The sequence below is a fragment of the Canis lupus genome, chromosome 18 (genome assembly GCF_011100685.1).
Source record: "Canis lupus familiaris isolate Mischka breed German Shepherd chromosome 18, alternate assembly UU_Cfam_GSD_1.0, whole genome shotgun sequence".
NCBI classification, from domain to species: Eukaryota; Metazoa; Chordata; class Mammalia; order Carnivora; family Canidae; genus Canis; species Canis lupus.
In genome coordinates this window covers 45,447,776-45,462,985 of record NC_049239.1, presented here as the reverse complement: position 1 = coordinate 45,462,985, position 15,210 = coordinate 45,447,776, and the positions used below count along the sequence as shown (strand labels likewise).

At 39.5% G+C, this 15,210-nt stretch overlaps 1 protein-coding gene across 1 annotated transcript in view; it reads left to right on the top strand.

Moving 5' to 3' along the window:
• EXT2 (exostosin glycosyltransferase 2) overlaps nt 1-15,210 on the top strand; it is a 143,590-nt gene that overhangs the window by 100,998 nt on the left and 27,382 nt on the right. Inside the window, exon 10 of the mRNA XM_038563513.1 lies at nt 3,313-3,479. Coding sequence (XP_038419441.1) covers nt 3,313-3,479 — 167 coding nt within the window. The remainder of the gene's footprint in view (nt 1-3,312; nt 3,480-15,210) is intronic.

Sequence of the window (15,210 nt, the reverse complement as noted above, 5' to 3'; positions counted from 1 at the left end):
ATGGGGCTTGAACTCATAACCTGGAGACCTAGCATCACATGCTCCTCTGGGCCAGCTGGGCATCCCTCCATCAGAAGATTCTTGCCTATTTTGAGTCTAAATTAGTTGTCCTGTAACTTCCACCCAGCCATTGGTCATGGTTCTAACTTGAGAGATATGTCATAGAGAAAAATTCCCCTATCATCTAATAGCCCTCCTGATACCCTGTGTGTTAGTCAAGGCCTAGGTAGGAGACAGAAACCACACAGTAACCAGAACAATAAAGGTTTAATGGAAACAATTATTAACTGGTAACAGGTGATTGGTGACTAAGGGGTATAAACTGTAAAGACAGCAGGAAATAAATTTGGGAATGTCCCTTCCTCAGCTAGCTCTGAGTTTCAGACTGTGTTGGACAGCATGTGACTGTAGCCCACTGCATAGTGAAGTTTGCTGAGGTGCCACAGGCCAACTCTGGCAAACAAACTTAACCACCCCCCTTCAGTACCCACAAAATTCAACAGGAAGCTAGCTACCCGGGCACGTTCTTGAGCTTGCTGGAAAATTGAAGGCTTCGGTGGAGCTCCCTGGGAACCACCCATGGGAAGGAGCTCAGCTAGTTGCTCTTGGTGGTGTCTGCAGGACCTTTCACAGAACTGCCCTGAGGATGCCACTTAAACTTGGTAGAGAGAAGTGCCCCTGCTGCCTATCTTCTGGTCAAGTACTGTAGGAGCAAGAAGTTAAAGAGGCACTCCTGAACCAGGAAGAAAAGCACCCCCTTCCTTCCCAAGTGTCCCTCCAGCACCCTCTACTGGCAAAGCCTAATGTCAAGCTAGTTGGTGGAGGGCAAATATTTACTGGATCTAGTTCTAGTATGAGAAACAGGGCAGTGATGGGTGAAATTGAAGCTGAGAGGCAATACATTGAAAACTGGCGCCATTAATCTCCTTAAACATTCTGTAGAAATCCTGGATTCAAGTACCTGTACTGTCCTTATAACTCCCCCCACCTGTTTTCCAGCTTCTTGGAACTTTTCCCATCTTACCATACCTAACTCTGAACACAAAACCTTTCAAAGTGTGGTTCAGGGACCTCTGGACATCCATGAGTACCTTTCAGGGGGCCTTTGAAGTTGAAATTATCCTCATGGTAATGCCAAGTCCTCTCCACTCCCCACTCTTTATCCTTTCACAAGGGGTCAGAAGTTTCCAGAGGCTACATGACATGGGCTACATCACTCTATTGGCTAGTGGGATGTGCTTGTGTATTCTTGTGTTTTAAAATTACCTCAGTTTTAATTTCTCATACAAATAAATTGTGTATGTGTGTGTGAGTGCGCGCATATCCCAGAGAAAGCTTCTTTGGGGTTCTCAACAATTTTTAAGAGCATATAGAAATCCTGACACCAGAAAGTTTGAGAACTGGTGGTCTAGTGTAGTAGGTGGAGCTATAACCTCTTGCGTTTTAGATATTACAATTTATGTTTCATAAGACTTTGGAAAGTAGACTTATGGCCAAGGGTTGCATTTATCTGGAAGAGGAGGGGAAGCAAACAAGAATAAGGATGACTGCTGGAAAACCTGTTGAGCTTCATTGTTTTGCCCCAGGTCTAGAGAAGCATGAGGTCTTCACACTGCAGTAGATGGTACATGTTCTGTTTGGCCTTTGATGCTAAACAGACTTAGATTCAATCGCTGGCCTTATCATTTAGTAGCTCTGTAACCCCTGCCAAATTACTTAATCTCTCAGAGCCTTGTAACTACTGCTTTGTCAATAATTCCTGCCCCAGGAGGTTGTCAGGAGGATTGGATAACATTGCATCCACAAAGTGTGTGCCATATATTAGTTGCTTAATAAAGGCCCTCCCCCACTCCGTTTATTCTTAGAAGACAGTGAGAGGGACTTGCTGACACCCCATAGGTAACATGGGACATAGTCTTCAGTCTCGAGTCCTGTCCCTATCTACCTTATTCCAAAGCTATTGATTAATTATGCTCCTCGAGCCAGGGATGAAACTATAATTAACTACGGTTATTGATTAAAAGGCCCCTAGGATTATTTCTTTGGTGTTCCATCTTTTTTTTTCCAAACATGCTTCTTTTGGAGTTGACCTCTGTTTTAGGCTCTGTGCTTATTTAAGACAGAATGTCTTAATTACAGGGCCTCCATTTATGCAGGCTTTTTCCGGGACCCTGGTGGCGTCCCAACAATGTGTTCCTTGGATATACTATAAAATAGACAGAAGTAAGATATTTCATCTGCAGGCAGTACAGACAGCCTTTTCCTTTCTGACTCTCCCTCCCCATACTTCTCTTCAGTATTGTGACTTTGGGATGGCCACAGGCATTTTGGGGCTGCAAGACTCAGGCAAACTAGATCTTTCCACAATTACACGATGGGCTTCTTGGAAGCAGTCTGATACCTAGCTTTCCCGTCATCATTTGACAAATGTTGTGTGAAGAACAAACTATCCTCTGTAAAGAACCCTGACGTTTATGGACAAGGGTACTGTACTGAAGAGGTACTAATTTCATGCTGTGCTAAATGCAACATTTTAAAATAAGGAACCTGCGGTTGAATCACTTCAATCATTTCAAAGTAGAATGGGAAAAAATGTAAGGCAAGTCATGGGTTGGCGTTTCTTCAGTATACTAGAAAAATCCCACATAATTGGACGTAGAAATTTGATATTTACTCTGTAAATTGTTCGTGATGAGAAACCAATTCCAGTGAATCAGAGAGAAGGGGCTGTTGAGGGGATAACGTGCTATAAGTTAAGAAACCTACATTGTACAAGGAGACCGTTTTTGAGGGGTGGATTTGAGCAGCATTGGTATCTGTGATTGCATTGTGGAGGTTGGCACACTGGGGCGGACATCTAGAGTACATGCTTTGTAATTGCCAGCAGAGCGGAGGCATGTCTTGAGCTGGAGTGTACCTCACTGAAGGTAGTTTGGGGAGGTGCAGAGCTGTGATACTAAACCATGAGCCTGAGAATGAGACTGTGTGGACTCCTGCCCTCTTGTTGTTGTCATGATCTTGGGCAAGTCTTTTGGCTTCTCTGTCTCAGTTGTGAGTTGAAGCCATTTGTGCATTCTGGTGAAGATAGTATTGAGAATTAGAAGTGTTGCAAGGACTTAGGACAGAAATACTTACCAAATTTTATAACAGTGCCTTTGTAAGAACACCCCCTTGAACAGTCATACGTGTAGATTTAATGGGAGCCACTGAAGGAAGTTTCGTCTCATATGTGATGTGCTTTTACCATTTCATCTCCTCACAGGAGTTAGAAGAGTAATACATGCCTCATCCTGTTCCCCATCCTTCCCCTAGATTCTCTCTGGCCCAAAATCCGGGTTCCATTGAAAGTTGTGAGGACTGCTGAAAACAAGCTGAGTAACCGTTTCTTCCCATATGATGAAATCGAGACGGAGGCTGTCCTGGCTATCGATGATGATATCATCATGCTGACCTCTGACGAGCTGCAGTTTGGTTATGAGGTAAGGAGGTTTCAAACGGTCTATTTACATAGTTGATATTTCTTGCCTAGTGTTGCTTGTCTTTCCTGATGAAGAGTATTCTGTGACGTTCTCTAAAGTTATAGTTTCTAAATCCTAGTAGAGTCTAAAGGTGCGGCATAGGAGCGTGGGTTATGAAGCTGTTCTTTAAAACTTGGGGGAAACCCTCTTCCAGAATGACAACTGTGCCCTCCACTCGTTTTGGGAACTCCCAAGGAGAGCCCCAGGGGATGTTTTCAAAAGAGCATCTATAGCATGTAACGAGCACTTAATTGATGTCTCCTTGAAGAGTGCTTCCCCTGACTCAAGCAGCTGGGCACTGCAACAATAAAAACGTCAGTAAGCGAAGAAGCTGGCGGCACTAACCAACAGAAAGCAGACCCGGTTGATGGCTTTCTCTCTGAGGTTTAAGTGGAGAGGCTGGCCGCCTGTCTTCAGGGAGAAACATTCTCTATCACCGTTCATTCAGTGTGGCTGATGGATGAGGCTGGGTTCAGGGGTTAAGTATGGAGACCAGTAAAGGTCTCCCCAGGGGAAAGTGCCAGAGCCGAGGCCTGGTGAGAGGCAATAGGAATTGATGAGCTCTGTCAGGGAGGATGTGCGGGAGAGGCCTGATGGCGGCGGCAGGCAGAGGCCTGGGACCCAAGCAGAACAGAGAGTATGCATCAATTAGCCTCAGCCAGCACGGGGGAAAGTGGTGAAATCTGTCCCCTTCACTCGTCCTGCCCCTGAGAGAGGGGCAGCCATTTTCTCTGGCTGACTCAGAGTTTGCTGACTTTGAGGTTCTAATAAATCATGAAATTGTATTATATGAAACCATTGGGTACTCAGATTTCATTAAAAGACAGATAATGAAGTTGTATTTTATGAAGCCCTTTGGTACTCAGATTTTACTAAATGAATACATTTTGTGTATTCTATATTTATTATAAAAGTTTATTTTGGGGGGGCGCCTCGGCGACTCGGTTGAGCGTCTGACTCTTGGTTTCAGCTTAGGTCATGATCTGAGGATTGTGGGATCTAGCCCTACGTTGGGCTCTGTGCTTAGGGAGTCCACTTGGGATTCTCTCCCTCTCCTCTTGGTCCCTCTCCCCCCTTGCACACACACTCTCTCTCAAATAAATCAATCTTTTAAAAAAAGAGAGAGAAATTTATTTTCTAACCCTTAAAATAAAGGTGGATTTTGAGGGGAAAGAAACAGGAATCCCCCTCACCATCGTCACCACCAAGTTTCTGGTTTGTTATTGTTGTTGTTTTTAATGTAGCTCCATTTGACTGTAAAAGAAATTGTTGTGAACTAGGCTGATGTGAGACACAGTTGGTCAGTGTAGTTACTGGCCAACGAAAGGTGTGAGAGTGTCTAATAAAACATACATCATCTTTTTGGGTTTATTCTCATTCACAGAGTTATCTTTTACATGATCACATCTAGGGTATTGGATGATTTTTAGCACACCATCATTCCCATTTTTTAAGAAAGCCAATTACCTACTTGTTTCTCTAGCCAACTCTGGCAAAAAGACCAATTTTTTCTGCCAGTGTTTTCTCTGTTTGTTGCATATAGTGGCTTTGGACTATACTTACCTGTTTATTTTTGTGGTAAAAGGGAGGTGGAAAAGGGAACATTTGGAATGATATAACCAAGATGGACAGAGTGCTCCCTCTTCAATGTTTTCAATTGGACTAAATGATGTCTAGTAAAAGAAAGATAGACTAATGTATTCCTTTCGACCTTGAGTTGAAACCTTGATACTCAGGTATATTGAAACCTGGGATTTCTTTCTTTCTTTCTTTTTTTTTTTTTTTCTGGGATTTCTTTCAATCTTGAGTTTATTTCACGCCTCTTCCCCTCTTTCCTCTGATGTTCTGTGTTTGATTCCACGTCACCTTGAAGGAAGTAATTGCATATCAGAGGAATGGTGGGCAAGAAAACACCTCATCTCCATTAATCTTCTCAAGATCCTGTGTAAGGAAAACTTTCATAACTACCCTCCATATTCCAGTGAATGTTTTGGCTGTTTACAGACATTACTTAACGATCTTTTCCCAAACCTGCAAGATGTTTATTATTTTCTCCTTCTTTACTAAGGTGTAGCAAAGCTAGATATCTTGCCTGCAGTCACACAACTAATGAGTGGAAGAGTTGGAATGTAGGTTCCAGTGTGTCTACACTATACTGTCTCCCTGGAGGGTTTTATCCTGTCAGAGACCATAGGTTTGCAAAATTCACACTAAGAGCCAGGAGCATATCTGTTGTCTTTCACAGAATTATCTTGGGTAAGGTAAACAAATAGGTTTCTCAGACATCCCTACTATTGGTGCTTTAGGGTAATTTTGTAAAAGTTATTTCTTGCATAGTAATTAATGGACAATGTTAGGAAAGCTCTGGGCCTTCTACTCTTTCACTGACCAGTTAACGACCACAGACAAGTTATTTAATCTTTCTGGGTGATAGTTTATTCTTATATGAAGTGGCAGTAATGATAGTGACTTCATTAGGTTATTATGTACATTAGAAAGTTACACAGTGCCTCCCACATGGAAGGAAAATGCTCAGAAACTGTACTTTCTATGTGGTGGGCAGTGTGCTCTGCACTTAACAAGACATTTTATAAGACGTTGTATCAGTAACTGCTACAATTGCAGCTACTATGATTAGTCTTGCGATTCCCCTCAAGATTCCACCATGGTTCATGAGAAAGGTGGTTTGTTGTTTCCATTCTTCAGAGGGGACATTTCTGTTCTAGAGAGGATACCCATTTTTGTGTTGAGTCAGAAGACAGAAGATGATGGTGCTCCTGAATCCTGTTTTTTTTTTTTTTTCCAAAGCCTAAGACTATTTCATGCAGGAATTGGGAGGAGCCTGACTGATTAAGTAAATAAACAAATCTGTTAACAAAAATTTACATCTTAGGGGAGTTATGTTGGAACCAGAGCTACTTTCTTGTATTTAGCACAGAGTATTAGGATTCTCTCTTGTTAATTGCTACTCATCCTTCAGTACTCAGCTCAAATGTTGCTATCTCAAGGAAGCTTTCAGAGAGTTCCCAGACTAGGTTAGGTTCAGAGCACTCTCTGCCTCTTTGTAAGCAAATAATTAATTGTGAAGTATATTGTTTAGTGTCTGCTTTTCTTCTATGATGTAAGCCCCACAAAGGCAGGAATCATGGCTGTCTTGTTCATTGCTATATCGTCCATGACTAATCCAGTTTATTCCTTTCAGGGTTACTCCATAATATTTGATGAATAAACAAATTTTTATTCCCAGAATGCATATGAGAGATATGAAATAAGTTATTCTGGCCTGCCTATGTACTCTCCCATGATCCGTAATCTTGATCCAGCCATTTTGGAAAACAGTTTGGAGTTTAAAATGTTAAGCATAGGGATCCCTGGGTGGCGCAGTGGTTTAGCGCCTGCCTTTGGCCCAGGGCGCGATCCTGGAGACCCAGGATCGAATCCCACGTCAGGCTCCTGGTGCATGGATCCTGTTTCTCCCTCTGCCTGTGTCTCTGCCTCTCTCTCTCTCTCTCTTCTATGTGACTATCATAAATAAATAAAAATTAAAAAAAAATGTTAAGCATACATCTACCATATGGCCCCACCATTCTTCTCATAGAGATTTACCCTAGAGAAATAAGAGAATATGTATACACAATACTTATACACCAATATTCATAGCAGTTTTTATTTGTGATAGCTGGAAACTGGAGGAAAAGCACCCAGTGTCTATCAAATTTGAATGAATAATCCTGGTATATCTATACAATAGAATAATACTCAGTAATAAATATGAATGAGCTATGGAGACATACAACAACATGCATGTATTTAAAAATAATGCTGAGTGAATGAAGCAAGATGGAAAAGAATATATTTTATGATTCCATTAACATGAAATTCTAGAAAATGCAAATTAATGTTTAGTGATTGAAAGATCAGTGGTTGCCTGGCATAGGAATAGGGAAGGTCAAGCTGTGAAGGGCAAGAGGGAAGAATAACAAAGGGGCAACAAAACTAGGGGAAATGGAGATGTTCGTTATCTTAACTGGGATGATGATTTTACTGGTGTATACAGATATTAAAACATAAAATTATGCACTTTAAATAGATCCAGTTTATTGTATGTCAACTATATTTCCAAAAAGCTATAACAAATTATCTTCATGCAAAAGTGTAAAAAATGAAATGCTTGAAAAATGAAATGAAATATGTGCCAAACATGTTCGGTGAAAACCATAAAACATTGCTGAAAGAAATTGGAGAGCGACTGCATAAATGGAAAGATGGACCATATCGATCTATCCAAAGACTTAACTATTACTAAGGTGTGAGTGTTCCCCATATTCTTCTGTAGGTTCAAAGCAGTCCCATGCAAAATCCCAGAAGGCTTTCTTTATTTTTTTTTAATTGAAATTGACAAACTTGGGGCACCTGTGTGGCTCGGTAGTTGAGCATTTGCCTTTGACTCAGGTCATGATCCTGGAGACCTGGGATTGAGTCCCACACCACACTCCCTGCAGGGAGCCTGCTTCTCCCTCTGCCTGTGTCTCTGCCTCTCTCTCTGTGTCTCTCATGAATAAATAAGTAAAATCTTAAAAACAAAATGAAATGAACAAACTTGTTCTAAAATTGAAATGGAAACACAGTAGACCTGAAGAAAAGCCAAAGCAATTTTGGGAAAGCAGAGCAAGTTTCAGGACTACCTTATTTTAAGAATTACTAGAAAGCTACAGTAATCAAGACATTGTGGTATTATTGTCAACTTAGAAATATACATCAGTGAGACAGAATAAAGAGTCCAGAAATAGAACACACATGTATGGTCAATTAATTTTCAACAAAGGACCCAAGTCCGTTCAAGAGAGTTGGGACAGTCTTTTTCACTAAGTGGTGCTGGAACAATGTGATATCCTTAAGTCAAAAAAAAATAAAATAAAATAAATCATGACCATTACCACACACTGTATATAAAAATTTAGCTAGTCCTAAATGTAAGAACTGAAATTATAAAACTTCTTGAAGAAAACAGAGGAGAAAAATCATAGTGTATCTAGGATAAAAATGATTCTTAAATAGGAGACAAGTAGATGACTTAAAAGAAACCAAAATGGATAAGTTGGACTTCTTCGAAATCAACAATGCTTGAAAAGACACTTCTAAGAAGATTAAAATGCAAGTCATATATTGGAGGAAATATTTCCAGAACCTACATGTGATAAAGAACTTGTATCTTTATCACAGGGGCTCCTGGGTGGCTCAGTTGGTTGAGTGTCTGGCTCTTGGTTTCAGCTGAGATCAAGATCTCAGAGTCCTGGAATTGAGCTCCGAGTTGGGAGAGTCTCTCCCTCTGCCCACCCGCCACTCTCTCTCAAATAAATAAATCTTTTTTTTTTTAAGAAAAAAATAGAAAATAAAAATATCCAAAAAATAAAGAACTCTCACAACTCAAGAAGAAAACAAAGAAGTAAAAAAAAAAAAAAAAAAAAAAGGGCAAAAGGTTTGAGGAGTTACTTCATAAAAGAAATTGTGTAGATATAAACTAACATAAAAAGATTCTCCACATCGTAGTCATTAGGGCAATTCTAAAATAAAAGCACAAAAAGTTACCATGACCTACCTTCTAGAATGGCTAAAAAAACTTAAAAGACTGACAATGCCACATGTTGATGAGGCTGTGGAGCAACTAGAACTCTCATATGTTATTGGTAAAAATGGAAACTGGTACAACTAATTTGGAAAACAGTTTGGCAGTTTCTCATGAAGTTAAACATATACTTCACATGTGATGCAGCCTCCAAAATAAATAAAAACATACGTCTTTACACCAAGACTTGTACTCATTGTTCATAGCCTTATTCATAAGATAGAGAACTATATATATATCAGCGGGCAAATGAAGGAATAAATTGTGGAAAATCTATGCAATGGAATACTGAAATGAAATGAAAAAGAAATGAACTACTGATATATGGAGCAACATGGAAAAAGCCTAAAATTATTATGTTAAGAGAATGAAGGCAGATACATAAGAGTATGTTCTGTGTGGGTCCATTTGTATGAAATTCTAGAGTAGAAAAAACTGTATTACCAGGAGTAGAGGGATGGGATTGTCATCAAAAGAATAGAAAGGAACTTTGTAGGCAATGGAAATGTTCTATACTATGGTTGTGATAGTGGTTTTATGACTATGTCAAAACACTTACAATTGGTGATTTTATTGTAAGTAAAGTACATTCTAATGCTGAAAAAAATTTTGGGATGCAACTGAAGTAGTTCTTAGAGGAAATTTATAGCATTAAATGCTTTTATTAAGAAAGAAGATTGGTCTGAAAGCAATCATGTTAAGTTCGTTCCCCTTTAACAACTTAGAAAAAGAAGAATAAATTAAACCTAAAGCAAGTTAGAAGGAAAGAGCAAAGATAAGTGCTAATAAAGTCAGTGAAGTAGAAAAACAAACCAACAGAGAAAATTAACAGATCCAAAAATTGACCTTTAGAAAAGATTAACAAAATGGATAAACCCCTAGCCAGAACACTAAAAAAAAAAAAAAAAAAAAAGAGAGAGAGAGAACATAAATTATCAATGTTAGGAATGAAAAGGAATTAAAGGAGGATTGTTTAGATCCTAGAGACATTAATAAAAGAATACTAATAGAATATTGTGAAAATTTTCATGAAAGTATGAATTCTTTGAAAATTACAACTTACATAAAAATTAAATGGAATGTATATAATTCACTATTAAAAAACTGAAGTTAGCGGGCAACCTGGGTGGCTCAGCGGTTTAGTGCCTTCAGCCCAGTGCCTGATCCTGGAGACCTGGGATCGAGTCCCATGTCAGGCTCTCTGCATGGAGCCTGCTTCTCCCTCTGCCTGTGTCTCTGTCTCTCTCTCTCTGTGTGTCTCTCATGAATACATAAATAAAATCTTAAAAAAAATTTAAAAAATTAAAAAAAAACAACTGAAGTTATCAAAATCTTCCTACAGAGAAACTCCAGGCCTAGATGGTTTTACTGGTGATTTCTTGAGAATAAAGTTATAGTTTTAGATTGGAAAGAAAATTAGAAATAATCTAGCTTGCTCTCTTTTGCTTATGGGTAAGGGCCATCCTTAAGCTACATAAAGCCAGTAAGTGACTTACCCAGTGCCACCCAGTTAGTGGGCGGCACTAATAAGGCTTAAACTGAGTTTAGTGGTATTTTCATTGTACCATGTCACCTATAAAAATTTCATTATATAACTGAGCTCATAGAGAAAACAAATTATATAGAATTATAATAATCATTATATAGCTGTTCTTATTTTTGACTGTGTACCAGTCAGACCCATTTGTTGAAATCTCTGTGGGGTGAAGATGAAAACAACTGAGTATTTTCCATGTTATTCTAATAGTCACAAACAAGAATATATCAGGAAAATAGAGTCCATACTAATTGTTTCAGTAGAATGGATTTAATATATGAAATTTCTAATACAGGGTGTTAGAGAGCTTGAGACAGCAAAAGGGGACACTGAAAGTGTAAAGAGGCAATAACTCCAGGACTCGAGGAACAAGGGAAAGGAGGGAAGTGGCTGGGATCATTAGAACCTACATGTTTGGAAGAGAGTCCACCCCACTTCCCCCAGCTCTGGGCCTTAGACCTTGGTAGAGGGCCACTGGTTGGTTTCTGTTAGTAGTTCTGAGGGTCCAGATGAGGCTGGTTCTGGAATGCTGGAAATGCCTAGAACCATCTCCTGTTGAGGTAAAAGGCCACACCGCTGGGAAAAGCCGGCAAGACGGGAAATAATTCCCTTCTTCATTTCTCCAGTGTCTCTCTAGTGCCCCCATTGACAGAACCTAGCAAAAGTGAAATAATTGCAGTCTTGGCCCCAGCATCACAAAACAGAATTTAGAAAGGAGAGTTGAGGCTTCAAGACGACAACTTAATAACTAGCACCGCCTGCCCACCTTTGGTTACTTGTGTCCATTCACACCCTTCTACACGTTTGAGCTTCCTTACAGCAATATTTAATAACCTTATTCTTCCATAAGAGGATGCAACTGTCCTTCATACATAGAAAGACCTCCCATTTTCTCCCCCAAAAAGGAAGATGCAAAGTCCCAATAGTCATATCAATCTCTGGGTAATTATTAATTCCTTCTTAAATTTAGTCACAAGTCTACTTGAGTATCCTGTAACTTAGTGAATAAATGATAGACTTCCAATTCTGGATGAGCTTGAATAAGCACATTCTACCCTGTTCCTCAAAAAAGAAAGGCTGGCTAGGGACCTCAGGACTTGAGGGTTGCCCCAGCAATGAGTTTCCTTGGTTCCTTCCCTCCCTGTCTCTCCTTCTCTCCCTCTTTACCATTCTCCTGTATAACCCCAGCCTCAGTACTAGAGAAGGCCATAACATAGGCACAGATAGAAACAAACAACAACAACAACAAAATGACAACAACAAGAAAACAAGGACTGGGAAGAGGGCAGCCCTACGATCGAGCCTTTTTAAAGACTATACCACTCTAGGCCATGCAGATACCGTGAAAGAAGCCATTCATACTCCTGCCAAGTAGATGCTGTGACTGTGGAGGTTGTCATGCAGAACCCTGTGGACCACCCTCACCCTGCATTAACAGGAGCAGAGACTCTTTCCCTGCCCGCCTCTCTCCACTGCCCATGCCCTGCACTAAGTGTCAGCAAAGAGGCAGGTGCAGAGACTGTTGGGCAAGAATTTTGTCCATCATCTCCAGACTGCAGTAAGCCATGGAGAGTGAGGAAGCAGCACCTCATCTCTTGCCAGCCAGAGAGTTGGAGGGAAGATTAAGGAAAGGAGGAGGCAGTGAAAGGGATTCTTCAAATGTGTGTGTGAAGTCCTGGGGCACTCCCATCTCTCCCTTCAAAGCAACCCATGAATAGAACTGGGAATTCAGCAAAAACTGAAAAACAAACAATGGTGTGGAATACCAATGAGGTTTCAAAAATTAGCCTCTGGGTAATGGTACCATGCAAGATGGGCATACCAGAAGAACACTATCAAGTCTTTGAAAACTGAATTGTTATTCAGCCCACAGCCCACGAAGTCAGGGCATACATTCTGAATCTAAACTCCCTGCTCAAGTGGAGAAATTTAAAAGGAACAGAGTCTCATAGTAATATTCAAAGTGTTCAAGATGCAATCCAAAATTACTCATCATACCAAGATTGAGGAAAGTCACATTTTTTATGAGAAAAGACAGTTAACAGATACCAACACCAAGATAACATAGATGTTGGAATTATTTGACAAGGATTTTAAAACCATGATCATAAAAGATCCTCTAATAAGTGATTATGAGCACTGTTGAAACAAATGGAAAAATAGAAAGTCTCAGAAAAGAGACAGAGGTATGAAGAACAACCAGATGGAAATTTCAGAACTGAAAATTACAGAAACTGAAATTTAAAACTTACTGATAGGCTTGGTTGGTAAATGGAGACAACAGGAAAGAAATCGTGAACTTAAGGGTAAATCGATAGGAATTATCCAATTCAAACAACAGAAAGTGGATTGAAAAAAAAAATAACAGAGCCCCAGATACCTGTGGGGCAATCACAAAAGATATAATGTTTGTATCATCGGAGTCCCAGAAGAAGACAAAGAATGTGGTGCTGAAAAAAATATTTGAAGAAATAATGACTGAAAACTTCCAGAATTGGCAAATGGCAAAGGATGTTAAACTCGCAGATTCGAGAAACTAAAGAAACCACAGACATCCAAAGAGTGTTATTTTTTAAAAAATTTTTATTTATTTATTCATGAGAGACACGGAGAGAGGCAGAGACATAGGCAGAGGAAGAGGCAGGTTCCCCATGGGGGATCAGTGGATCCTGTACCCCAGGATTACACCCTGAGCTGGAGATGCTCAACCGCTGAGCCATCCAGGTGTCCCCAAAGAGTAAGTTATATAAATTTATGTGTATTGTATAAACTGAGGAAATTGTGGCAGTAATTATTATGTAAAATAGTAATTGGAAAAGGAGACAAATAAATGGGCACAAATAAAAAGGAGAGAGAGAAGGAAAGGAGAAGATATGCCTCCTTGCTGCTACAGTCTCTGGGCCTATTGCTTGGTCCTGAGACTGTCGTTGATATTTATAACTTTCCTCTTGCCCCACCCATCCGGTGTTCCTTTGTTCTCTGCCAACACTCTAGCACATTCCTCACAGACCCAGTCTTTTTAATGTCTCCAGCACTATTCAGGCTTCCCATTTCTTCTTGTGTTTGTTTTGATAAATTATGTTTTTCACGGAATCTCTTCATTTCATTTGAACTATAAAATGTATTGCTGTAAAGTCAGGATATTATGTTACTGTTATTTCAAATCTGGGAGATCTGCAATGATGTTCTCTTTTTCACTCCTGGTGTTTCAGCATCTTGGTCAGTCCTGTTATAGCAGTGCCATAATCTTTGCAAAGAATCAGCTTGTGATCTTGTTAATTTTTCCTTATTACCTATTTGTTTTGTCTTTCATTAACTTTCCTCTGCTTTCATGAGTTTGAGTTGCTGTTATTCTCCTAGTCTTTCAGTTTGATAGCTTAGATCATTGATCTCAATAATTATTTTTCCAATGTATACATTTAAAGCTCTAAATTTCTGGGTAATTACTGCTTTAGGCATATTCCCAAGTCTTGATTTGTCATATTTTTGTTATCCTTAAGTTTAAAATGTTTTAAAATTTCCATTATAATATCTTCTTTGACCCATAGTCATATAAAAGTATATTATTTATTTTGCCAATTTTTAAAGTTATCTTTTTCTTATTGATTTTTTTAAAGATTTTATTTATTTGTTCATGAGAGAGAGAGGCAAAGACACAGGCAGAGAGAGAAGCAGGCTCCATGCAGGGAACCTGATGCAGGACTCAATCCCGGGACTCGGGGACCACGCCCTGAGTTGAAGGCCGACTCTCAACTGCTGAGACACCCAGGTGTCCCTTCTTACTGATTTCTGATTTGATTCTCCTGTGGTTAGATACTCTATACAGCTTCATTGTTTTGAAATTTACTGTGACTATATGGTCTAGTGAAAGGTCTGTTTTGGTAAATGTTCTGCATGCACCTAAAAAGAGTTTACATCCTGCGGTTTTAGATTTAATGATCTTATGAGGTCATCTAGGTAAGATTAGTTATCTTGGCACTTTTAAGTTTTTATTTAAATTCCAGCTATTTAACATACAGTGTAATATTATTTTCAGGTGGACAATATAATTAGTCATTCCACTCTTCCATAAAAAACCCCCTGCATTCCTTAATCCCCATCACTTATTTTCCCCATTCCACATCTTCCCCCCGCCCCCGCCCCGCTGTCATCACCAGTTTCTTCTCTGTAGTTAAACTTTAAATTTTAATAGAATCAAAATATCGCCCTGCTTGTTCTTCTCCAAAATAGGCATCTCCATTTCTTCTGTTATTTTTCCCCCATGGCCTTTATCATTTCTGTAGTAAATTCGTTATCCTCATTTAAATTAAAAAAAAAATAGTTTAAACATTTAATATGTGGGCACCAAAGAGGAACCATGCAACAGACCTTTCTTACTTTGGCTCCAAAGAATTTTTTGAGAAATCTGGAGAGACAGAAGCATCTCCCCATCTGGGAATTTTTCAGAAAGAGGAAGCCAGCAGTCTTTCCAGTATCTAGAGTGGTTTTACTAGTGCTGCCAGGAGATGGAAGACTAGACCAGATGACTT